The 11,647-nt window shown below is 47.9% G+C and overlaps 1 protein-coding gene across 1 annotated transcript in view; it reads left to right on the top strand.

Annotated features, from left to right (window-relative positions):
- SLC6A12 (solute carrier family 6 (neurotransmitter transporter), member 12) overlaps window positions 1-11,647 on the top strand; it is a 43,893-nt gene that overhangs the window by 4,582 nt on the left and 27,664 nt on the right. Inside the window, 3 exon segments of the mRNA XM_008948374.1 lie at window positions 629-652; window positions 654-706; window positions 7,835-8,031. Of these exon segments, the coding sequence (XP_008946622.1) occupies window positions 629-652; window positions 654-706; window positions 7,835-8,031 (274 nt within the window).

Here is an 11,647-nt window from a genome sequence, read left to right on the forward strand (position 1 = left end):
CTCTCCTGTGAGCTGCTGGCACTCACGGTGCATGGCACAGGCAGGGAGGGGTCTGCAGGAGCCCGGGACAAGCGTCTCCGCTCCACCCGATCTCTGCCTGTTCCTCCATCTGCCTGACAGTGCTGGGGAACTTGGCTGCTGAAGCAGCTTTAGTGTAGTGGTGCCCAGAGGTGGAGGTGATTCATTCTGCACATTTGCAGGACAATTTGAAGGGATGCCACTATCCCACTGGTGAACCCCAAAGCAGTGGGGATGAGTGGCAGCCAGCCTGGGCCATGCTGCAGGGTCTGCAAAGGGAGAGGTCCCTCCTGCTGAGATTGGGGGGACCTCTCCACTGACTGCTGCCATTGATCTTTGCAAACTTTGATCCTTTAACCTGCCCGATTGTGGCTGCTTTCTTTTCTTGCTTTCCCACCAGGGCCACAGGTCAACGTCTGGAGAGGTGTATGTTGTAAGGGAGCTGGGGAGAAAGTTCTCCCTCCCTAGTACACCTCCCTTCCTGCCATCTTAACACCCACACGTGAGCTGGGTGATAGTTTGGTGGGGGGAGCTGGTGGAGGGGGAGGGACTAGAGGAGGAGAAAGGGGAATCTTTGCCTTAACTCTTGCTGTCTCTCTTTGATAGTCAGTGGATTCCCTTCCTGGACTCCAGTGGGACAGGACGGGACGGGGCGGGCTTGCCTGGGGGAGACGTGTGCTGAGTTCAGGTGAGTTGGGTGTTTGCTCGTTGAGCAGATCTGGCTGGATATGTGTGCCATGCTGGGAGTGCCAGTATCTCTGGTCCTCCTGCAGCCAGCTGTTGTGTGCCAGCTGCCTGCCATGCTCTGGGGAGTGGGCCAGCAAACCTGCAAGAGGATCAGTGTCCCAGCGTTAAGCAAAGGAAGAGAGAGCTGGAGGATGGGGAAAAAATAATCACTTTGGATCAACCCAGGGGAAAGTTTTTCTTTCAGCGGTTCCTATAGAAGAGGATTGGCCAAATTGCTGTTGGGGGGCTGCTGGGAAGCTGCAGAGCAAAGGGATGCCTGAAGGATGGGTAATTGGTACTGGAGGTTGCAGCAGCAGAGAGAGAGAGAGAGAAAGTAAAGGGCTCAGTCAGCAGAAGGATTGGGAAGAGAGATGAGAGTGCACCAGTCAGGGATGGGGCTGAAGGGCAGTGATAGCTAGGTGCAGAAGGAAAGGTGCTAGGAGTGAGGTAGGCTGTAAACATTTCAGCTCCTGCAAAGACAAGGCAGTGACTCCCTCCTGTGCTGCCCTGCAGAGGTGCTGGCCCTAGCACATCGACTCAGGGACCGCAGCTCTGAAAGATGTGCCTAAGAATGTGCTGCTGCTGCTTCTTCTTGCCTCAGAGGCTTCATCAAGTTTGTTCCTGTGTAGGGGCAAGGCAAGGAAACAGCACAATTTGTGCATGTGCTAAACTCTGGGGATCTGTGGGCATATTTGCGAACAAACCCAGGCAGAACACATGGGGGTTTCATAACACCAGACCTGTGTTTCCTTAAATCAACAGTGCCTTTAAAGTAATCACTACTAATCAGGGCTTTCGTTCAATGCCATTGGAAATTCCACTGCCCCAGTTTTTCCTCTTTGACAGCTGCTGATACGAGAGACTGAACCTTGGACCTGACCTTTGCAGCTCTGCAGCAGCCCAGCTTTGCTGGAGTCATGGGTGCAGAAGTGGCCCTTGCAGAGGGCAGGCTAATGAGCTCTGCACCGTATCACTACCTGCCCACAGCCCCGAGCAGGGCTGTGGGGAAGTCTTGGTGCCCCAGGTTGGAGCGCAGATACCTCGCCCCTCAGAGGGTGCGGGTGGGACGCAGTCCCATTGCATTGCCACGCAGCCCTACAGTGAGCACTGCGAGGGAGGGGTTGCGCCACTGCTGGAGGCGTGGGCTGCACATGATTCTGCCTTTCTTGATCTCACCTGATGTGCCTTGTCCCGTGTGCCAAGTGGAGGTGGCTGAGCCTGCCCAGGATAAGCCAGGTAGATCCCCAGCCTGCACCCGGGCAGGATGTGGGGTGCTGGCCTCCCTGTGCAGGGCTGAACAGGGACATGGATGTGGGGACGATCACGCCTGTGTGGCACTGTTCTGCTGCTCCACAATGGATGTGCACGTACCTGTGCTGAGGCACCAGGCCCTGCCAAATAAACTGTTGGCACCCCTCATCTTTGTGCTGGGAGGCACAAGGTAACATGCCACTCCATAACTTCACCTGCCTTTTGGAAGAGTTTTGCTTGAGTACTCTTCTTCTGTGCTCCCAGGGTTTCTCATCATCCTGGCAGCGAGTGCCCCGGGCTGTGCTTTCTGAGGCTAGGCGGGGTGTGCCTGCCTTGGGGACTTCTAGCTAGAAGCACCTAGATGAGTGTGATGCCAAGTCCCCTGTGCTGCCTCCAAACCACAGACTTTTGGAGACCAGCTACCAGCAGTGCTGGCTCGTCTACTCCCCTGCTCCAGAGCAGCAGCCCCAGGGAAGTGACTGCAAGGTTCAAATTCTAGGCACTGTAGAGGTTGGGATTTTTGTGTGGGCCCGCATGCACCTTGTAGAGGGTAGCTGCTTTGCTGCCCACCCTTCCCTAACTCCTTGGCCTCCACCCTCCAGCTGACCTGGGTCAGCAACAGGTGGCCCAGCCACAGCACTGGGGCTGGCAACCTCCCTCTCTTCACCTGACTCACCCAGGACTGCTGGGTGGCATGCTTTGCTTCACAAATTTGCTGCCCCAGTAAGGTGGCAGCCCTGTGACCACCACGTCCCCTCTTGTGGACTCTGTCCCGTCTCTCTGGGGCATCTCCAGGCTGCACGCTAGGTCAGTGCCCCTCCGTGCCCAGCTGTGGCTGTTTGCAGAGCAGGTGCTGGAGCAGCGTGGCTTTCACCCTCTGTGCCATTCACCTGCTCTGCTCCTCCAGCCAGTGATGGGAGCCATGCTGTCCCCACTCTCCAGCCGGGCACAAGGACCTCTCAGCAAGCCTGACTCTTGGGGGGGCTTTCCTGTCCTACAGGGCTTTGGCCAGACATCTCTGGCCACCAGGTGGGTGGCTCTAGGGCTCCACTGGGGCCAGCCTGGCTCTGTGTCTGTAGGAGACCTGTCACTGTGGAGCTCTGTAAGAAGGATGTATCCTGCTGTGGTTGCATGCTACTGGGCCTCCTGCTATCTGGATACAACTGGACTGTGGGCTGAGTGGAGGTCGTGAGAGTATCTGGTTTGATGCCAAGGCAAAAGCTGGTTTCTGATCATATTTATACCCTATTTGTGGACTTCGTCAGTTAATCTTGATTTTTTTTTCTAGAAAGTAAGAAAGTAAGCTCTGTGTCACTGTAGCCCAGAGCAGGGGTGGTGAGTCAATGGACACGGACAGAGTGAACCAGCAGTGAGAACAACCACCTACACTGCCTGTAGTAAGGGGTTTGCCACTGATCCTCAGGAAAGCCCACGCGCTGTTAGGTACTTGGGGGGCTTTCCTGTCCTGGCAGCAGAGGACAGGACAGCAGCCCTTTGGTCCCCTCCTGAGCTGGGGGTGTGTGCTTTGAGGGATGAAGACCTACAATCTTCATAGCTTGTATCACAGGTGTATGTGTCATTAGCAACTCATAGTTGCTTCTTATCTCACTCCTGCTGGTTTCAGTAAGCAGCAAACTCACTGCTTGCAGAAGTATTACTCTTACTTCACACTGGAGAAAATGTAAGCAAGATTTGATCCTTTGTGACAGCCTCTTGTGCTCCACGAACCTTGCTGAGCAGATGCTTTGAGAATGCCCTGCAGCCCATGCAACCTGGAAGTTAATTAAAAGGTGTAAGGAAGCCAACTAGCTTTCAACAGCTTGAAATGAAAGGCATTCTGATTTCGACTGCTGTCCTGGAGTTGATCAGTTTTTCTCTTGCTACACCTTTCCTTGCTTTTCTCCTTTTTGCAGCTGGAGTGAACCATTCTCCAGCAGCATTTGAGCTGGGAAACAGCCATGGTTGGAGCAGCCATCCCTGTTCACGTAGCTGCTCCTAGATTGGCTGGACAGCAGTTACTTCTACAGCTAATATTTTCCTGTCCTTCTTGCAGATATAATCTACTCCAGTAGCAGCACCCATGCAGTAATCTAACTGGGTTTGTTCCTGAAGCTGTACCTTGGCACTGCTGTTCCCACTAAGCCCTGATTTTCTGTCTCTGCTCCTGCAGCTGCCCCTGCCTCCTGCAATGAAATGCAACACAAGATTTCAGCTGCCAACTAACTGCTGGCTCGTATTGTGCAACCAGAGAATTTTCTGTGTCCTCCTGCTCCTCCTTTTGTAACACAGCCCTGCCTGCTTGCCTTCTAATTCCTCCCTCTCCACCTTAAAGTGCAGTTTATGTGCTTAGTTGTTGCATGTTTCACTCTGAAACAAAAAAAATGTAAATGCAGAGCATCTGTCTGCAGCATCACCTCCAATTCTGCCTTCTGCAGCTCAGGCAGCACCTACGAGTGTCCAAGTGCTTTAAAACAGTGGCTTCCTCTAGTAAGTGTTACCAGCAGCTTTTTAACAACATCTCTGTTCAGTGTTCACTCTGTTTTGCTGTTAGCTCTTGAGATTGTTTTTCTCTTATTTGCCTTAAGATAAAGCAGCAGAAGAGAAAGCAGCAAACAGAGAATGCTAACTTCCCAGCAGTAGGAGCTCTTGTGTGGTGGCAGTCAAGAACAGGCAGTGAATTTGCAGGAAGAAAAGCTTTAGGAGGTTCTCTAATGGCCGCTTCTGGTGCCAAAACCCCAGGTGGCTTTTCTCTTTAATCTCTTTTGTTCCTTGTTTCACCTGAGCAGCCCTGAATAAGCACTTTTTGCCCTGGAAAAGGCTGAGGATACCACCATATTTTGCTTACAAAGAACATTTTCATTCTCCTCTTTTTCTAGTTCTCACGTCCCTCTCTTAGTTGCAACTTGTTCCAAAATAAAGGCAACAGATGCTGTTCTCCTGCATCCCTGTGTTGTGCATTTGGCACATCAAACCCATTGGTGAGTGTCCACAGTACTTCAGAGGTGTCCTTGGCTTTCCTTGCCTTTTGTGACCATGCTTGAAGGATCCCATGGTGGTAGGTGCAGAGCAAACACAGCCAAAAATTTGTGACCAAGGGGAGTTTGGGCTACCTCATTGAAATATTGAAGAAGGGAATTTGTCGGTGTGTTCTGTCTTTAAGGCTGCCTGCATACTGAGTGCTCTTTTTCCAATGCTTGGGGGAATCCATGTGTATCCTTATTTTCTCAGCAATAAATCTCATGGGGGAAAATGTGGTTGCCTCCATGCAACAAGCTCAGTATCAAGTCCAGTATCATTTCATACAGAACTGCCTGTACCACTGGGCAGAGGAAGACCCCTCTTCTTTGTGGGAAGATGACAAGTGGGAGGTCACGTCTGCAAAGAATTCTTCAGGCCTGAAAAAAGGCAATTCCTCAAAGTGTTGAGAGTTGAAAATAGAGCAGAGCACCTCTAGAAGAGACTGTTGAGGTCAGAGGCAGCTGAGAGGGGAAGGTGGTGGCTGAGTGGGTCCAGGACAGGTGTAGACTGTAGAATCTGTTAGGTAGCATCTTCACAGCTGGAAAAACTTCATGGCAGAAGGAAAAAGGAGGCTGGGAACAAAGGATTCAGAGGAATTTTCTCCAGACTTTGGTAAGGGAACGGCAGAAAAAATGCAGGCAGTCAGTGACGGGCAAAGTCTTTCCTCTGAACTTGTGTGTTAAGGAGAGAGGCCTCCAAAGGGAGAAGAAAATGTCTGTCTGTTGGGGAGGATGTAACACAGTGGGTGGCTGCTGTGGGAGAGCCAAGTTGTTCCTAGCTGGAAACAAGAAGTTATTTGAGTCCCCATCTGGCCTAAGAACATAGAGGGCAGGGGCACAGTAGGTTTAGATATTCAGGAAAAGAGCCAGGAGGTGTGCGAATGGGCTTTCTCATAAAAACAGCAGGCAAAACAGAGAGGGAAGTAGTGGAGATGTGTAATGCTGTGCATCACTTTGTCTGGGAAGGGAGAAGCTGAAGCTTGAGTCACTAAGGGCCAAAACTTTGAATGCTGATTTAACCTACTCGTGTTCCTACTTGAAAAAGTTTCATTCCATAACCAGGGTGCTTTCCTGCTTTTTGAAATTGGAAAATGAAGCCACCAGTGCTGCATCTCCCCAGCTGGTCTGTATCCTAGCATTGTTCTCTGTTGCAGCATCCCAGCTCCTGTCCTTCATGCTGGCCTATTCACAAGTCAAAGATTCAGTCTGGCTTGTCTGAATTTTGGCTGGATTTATATTAGCTTAGATTTAAATTAAAGAACTTCATGTATTACAGAATCACAGAATGTTAGGGGTTGGAAGTGACCTCTGGAGATCATTGAGTCCAACCCCTCTGCCAGAGCAGGACCACCTAGTCTAGGGCAGGTCCAGGAATGCATCCAGACAGGTCTTAAAAGTCTCCAAGGCAGGAGACTCCACAAGCTCCCTGGGGAGCCTGTTCCAGTGCTCTGGAACCCTTGCAGTAAAGAAGTTCTTCCTCATGTTGAGGTTGAACTTCCTGTGCTCCAGCTTGTGACCATTGCCACATGTCCTATTGCAGGGCATAAGTGAGAAGAGATTGCCCTTTCCTTCCTGACACCCAGCCGGCATATATTTATGCACATTAATTAGATCGCCCTTCAGTCTTCTCTTCTCCAGACTAAAAAGCCCCAGGTCTCTCAGCCTCTCCTCATAAGGCAGGTGTTCCAGTCCACCAATCATCCTCGTAGCCCTTCGCTGGACTCTCTCGAGTAGATCCCTGTCCCTCTTGAAATGGGGAGCCCAGAACTGCACATAATCATAGAAAAATTGAATCTTATAACAAGCAGCCACTAACTTTGCTTAATTAAGATGACCTTAAGCATAATTCAGAATTTAGTATAGACTGGAGTATGTCTTCCTTGGACCATTCTGCAGTCCCTGACACATTCAATGTATCTCCTCCAACAGTGACTTCGCTCTGTATTTCCATGGCTAGGATTTTCCCTACTGACATTTCCACTGCAATAGCTGAGCTTGTCTAATATCTTGAAACACCTCCCCAGAATGAGGCCCTTTTGCTCATCTCAGAGGCTTTAATTCCTTGCTCTCTATTTTTTGCATGGTTGGGCAAGGGTGGAGGGTTGGTGCTGGTGCCTGTTTCTGAAAGGAGCCTGGGTCAAATAAGAGTGTGTGTGTGTTTTGCTGAGGTGGCAGGCTGTATGGTAGAGTAACATGGTGTGCAGGGGGTCAAAGACCGTACTCCTGGCAATACCTTGAAGTAAGATCATGGGTTGTCAATTTTTATTTAGACTATTAATCTGAAACTTTTCTATCCTCCTCTCTGAAACCACTCCAGAAGGAGGCAGTTGCTGTATAAAGCACATAGGGAAAGGAAACTCCTTCTGTCCCCATGCCCTGCTTCAGCTCCAGCCCCTTTTCTCTTCCTCTGCTGTTTCCAAAGTCCAGCCAAGCTTCCAGCAATGTTGGAGATGCAGAGCATTTAGTCAGGGTGAAGAGGGGCAGATGGAGGTACACCAAGGCTGGTGGTCTGGAAGGCTGAGGAAGGGAACTGTGGTAATTCAGGAGTGAGTCCAGTGAAATATTGGTGCAGGTGGGCCCATCTCACCTGACCAATGACCTTTCTTTTAGCCCTTCAGCACAGACATTCTGTCCCGCAGACATAACTTGGAGAAATGCTTCATGCTGATGCTAAAAAAGCCATTGTCTAGAGGATGAGGGAACCTCATGGTGATACTAGGAACATATCTATTGTGTTGACTGGTCCCCTCCCTTGTCTTCCCATCAGCATGTCCCACAGCAGCTCCCTACATTCCATGCTTTCTTTTTCCTCTGTCCCACAGAGCCATGACAAGAGATGTGGCTAAGGAACGAGAGTTCAATGGGGCCATTGCAGCTCCTGAAGAGATTAAAAAGGAGGAGATGGAAGAGAGAGGCCAGTGGAGTACCAAAATGGAGTTTGTGCTCTCTATGGCAGGAGAGATCATTGGTCTGGGCAACGTGTGGAGGTTCCCATACCTCTGCTACAAGAATGGTGGTGGTAAGTTCACAGTATACATGAGTTGTCCTAGGTCTGTAGGCATGACAAGACATATGTGTGTGTCTGGACTCATTTCTCCTATGTCTTGTGTGCCACCACAGACACTCCCTTATTCTCTCCTCCAGCAAGCTAGCTCCTGCCAAAACCAGGAGGAATAAAAACGGAGGCATGGATCTAGCTCCCCAGCAGGTACTGTTTCTCAAAGCAGCTTTCCTAAGTTTGGATACCAAGTTGAACTTTAGTAACTCCTTAGGGCTCTTGAGTATTTTGTGAAGCAGGTAGTCTTCTAGAACCATCAAATGCTGTGAGTGGTCAGAAAGCCATCAGCAGCCTCCTTCTACATAATTTCCTTTTCCTACTCTCTCTGTCATCCTCACCTCTCTGAGGCCCTTGTTACAGAGAAGGAAAGGCTTTGATGATGTTAGCATCCTTGCTAAGGCCAGATACGCCCTAGAAAGACATTGCTACTTCTTTTCCAGGAACAGTTCTCCCAGTGGTTAACCTACTGCTAGGGAAACTCGTCCCCAGGAAGTTTGTTCCCCTTCTCTTTTGTTTCGTGCATGACTTTCTTTTTCCAAGAGCACTTCAGTAAGATTGTTACATGGTGTAAAAATAAGCTTTCTCGTAACAATAAACTAAACCTAGGAAAGAGAAACGGAACAATTGACTGTCACTAACTTTTCTTGGTGAATCAAAATCTAACTTTATGAAAGAAAAGGAGGAATAATAAATTACATGACAAATACCTCAGTAACTTTTGTTCTTGTTCTCTAGACACACCTTGAAATAGCACTTTGGGACTTGCATGTTCCCACTACTTTAAACTTCCCTTATCTGCAGACCATGCCTCAAAGGCCTTTCTTTTCCATGGTGCTGTGAGCTTCTGCCAATGCATGGGTGATTCAGCTGTAGTTCATCCCAGGACTACCAAATTCCTATCCCTTGTACTGTTGCTAGATTTTATTCAAACCAAGCAGGTGTCAACACAATGCTCCTCTGAACCAAATGGGGGTTGGATAAAAGGATGGTTAAAGAAAATGAAACTGAGTTTTTCTTGAACCTGGGATGGTTTTTAGCAGATCCTGCAGTCTCCTTCTCCAATTTTTTGGTGACAGGCACTGGAGTCACCAAAGCAAGTCAGAACAGCACGGGTTAGTAAACACTAATGGTGCATCTGATTGAACAGCCTATTCTGCAGTAGTGCTTTGAGAAAGAAGTCATGGGTTTTGCATGGAAAATTTCTTCTTGAGCTCAGATGATATCTTTGCATCATTTATGCCTATGGTATCCGGTTCAATTGCAATTTGTATGCTAATTAGTCTAAGTGAAAAGGGTACTTTTGTTCATTTAGATATCTATTGAATAACTGTTTAGTTGTTTTTTTTTTTTTTAAAAAAAAAAATTAAACTGCTCTAGAATATCTATGGCTGTGATTCAGAGGCCAACAAGGCTGTGCTTGGGAAATATTATGATAGGACAGTCCATCAGAGGTTACACACTACCTCTGCACAAAGTATGTTACCACTACAGAAGGTACATTTCTCTCTCCAGATCTCTAGAAAACCAGGTGGCTGACAAACCAGCATGGGACAAGGTACTGTCTTTCCCATGACACTCAATGATATTCTCACCATTGGAAAAGTCCTTGAAATTGCAAAATAGACATTTTCCACCTATAAATGCTGCGTCCCCATCCCACCCCCGCCCCAGACTGGAGTAGGATCCTGTCACATTTCTCCACCTTTGGATGTACAGAGCTGTAAAGACAGATGTCATAAAAACAATTGTATTAGCTTGCTGTAAAGCAACTAAGTATAAACTTACCTATGGTTGCACTTTTACATTCAATCTAATTGCTCAGCATCCTGAATTTGTTATTGACTCTTAAAGAAAGAGGGTCTGTTTCTGGGGGCCCCTCTCAGGATTTGGTCTCTTCCAGTGGAGCAGCAAACTGGGGAGGAGATCACAACTGGTGTTTTGGCTGATAACTGCTCTAGGAAGGTTGAGAGATGAGACAACAGAACTGTAAGAAAGCCCTTATTACTCAGAGACCAAGATGGGTCAACCTCTGGGACAAATGGTATTAGAGGAGAGGGTCTGGAACCTGCTGGAAAGCTCATCTGTGTGCAGGATAATGGAACTATCTTGCAGATTTGGCATACAGGTAGATATTTTGCAGCACTAAAAGCAGCTGCTGCTTCTAGTTCAGCATATGTAGCTGCAGTTGCCCACTCTACAAACCTGGACTGACTGTGAACCAGCCTCCCTCTCTCTGGCCCCAGGTCCCCTGCAGCTCTGGTACAGCTGTGTTTAGGGGAAAACGTGGATATTCCTTGTTATTGTAACTCTGTTGGCTTGAAAACAGGGGGAAGTATTCCTAATTGCTAATTGTCATGGGAAAGAATTTCAGTGCAAATGCCTGTGCTTGCATAGGAGGAGAGGGCCTGTGGGACAACATCTGGCTCAGCTGAGAAAGGTGCCCTCATCTTGGCTGCAGGTAGCCGAGATGCTCTCCAGGCACTGGTGGCAGGAGGGACTCATGGCCAAAAGTGACGAGTATGGGATGGCAAGACAATTGTTCCAGTGAAGAAGGCAGTCACCTTGGCCTGTTTGGAGGGGAGGGAGAGCATGAAAACCTACACTAGTGAGGGGGAGAAAGACTCTGAGGTGATCAGAAGGTCTGCAGTGAAACTGGGATCTTAGGAGCAGTTTCGAGCAGAACAGCAAAAATATTGGGTGTTTCAGTTTGGTAGCAGTACTGGAAAGCAGGAAAAAAGATTTGGATGGCTGAACAGGGCACAAAACTTTTTTTTTTTTTTTGTGTAGGGGGGATAGCACCTTTTCATATGCTTTGTTTTTGTTACTCATTGTTTCTGGAAAAAAACTCTCTCATTCCTTTTATATTTCATCAAGGGTTAATTTGGGAGTTATTTCAGGCTGATTTTTTCTTAAAATATATCCCCGTATCTTAATTAAAAAAATCACATTTGAGGAGAGAAGTTAAACTTTTTTATTCTGAAAACGCTGGAAAGATACTCTGTTCCCCCTCAACCTCCACCTATTTCCATTCTTTTTGTGCAAACTGCTTTTCAAATTTGACATGAAATATATGTCAAACAAATTTAGGTCCTGGCAGATTTATTACTTACCAAGAAATGTCACCAGCCTCCAGGTTTGTGTCCTCTGGACAAGTGGGAGTTTTACTGTGACTCCCAAGAAAGGTGGAACAAATGTGGTTCTGTGAAACAAGGGCTCCTTTTGGTTCACCCGGCTCCTGCTGGAAAATGAAGCAGGGACAACTTCTCCAGTGCTGCCTTTTTTTATCCCCTTGCATAGCTACTCCTTACCTACTTATTTACCTACTTACCTTACTCCTGGGTTTAGGCCAAGAGTAAATGCAGAAGTAGTGCATTGGCACAAGACAGACCATACTCAGTTTTTTGTTTGCTTTCTGAGAAATTATGGTGTTGGAGACCTTGTTTGTGTGTGTGTGTTTTTTTTTGTTTGTTTGTTTGTTTTGTTTGTTTTTTTTTTGTTTGTTTTTTTGTTTTGTTTGTTTGTTTTGTTTTGTTTTTGTAGCAGAGGTTTCACAGAAATATTTGTGTTTAGCCATCTG

Source organism: Merops nubicus, unplaced genomic scaffold (genome assembly GCF_000691845.1).
Source record: "Merops nubicus isolate BGI_N331 unplaced genomic scaffold, ASM69184v1 scaffold10629, whole genome shotgun sequence".
In the NCBI taxonomy this organism is placed as follows: domain Eukaryota; kingdom Metazoa; phylum Chordata; class Aves; order Coraciiformes; family Meropidae; genus Merops; species Merops nubicus.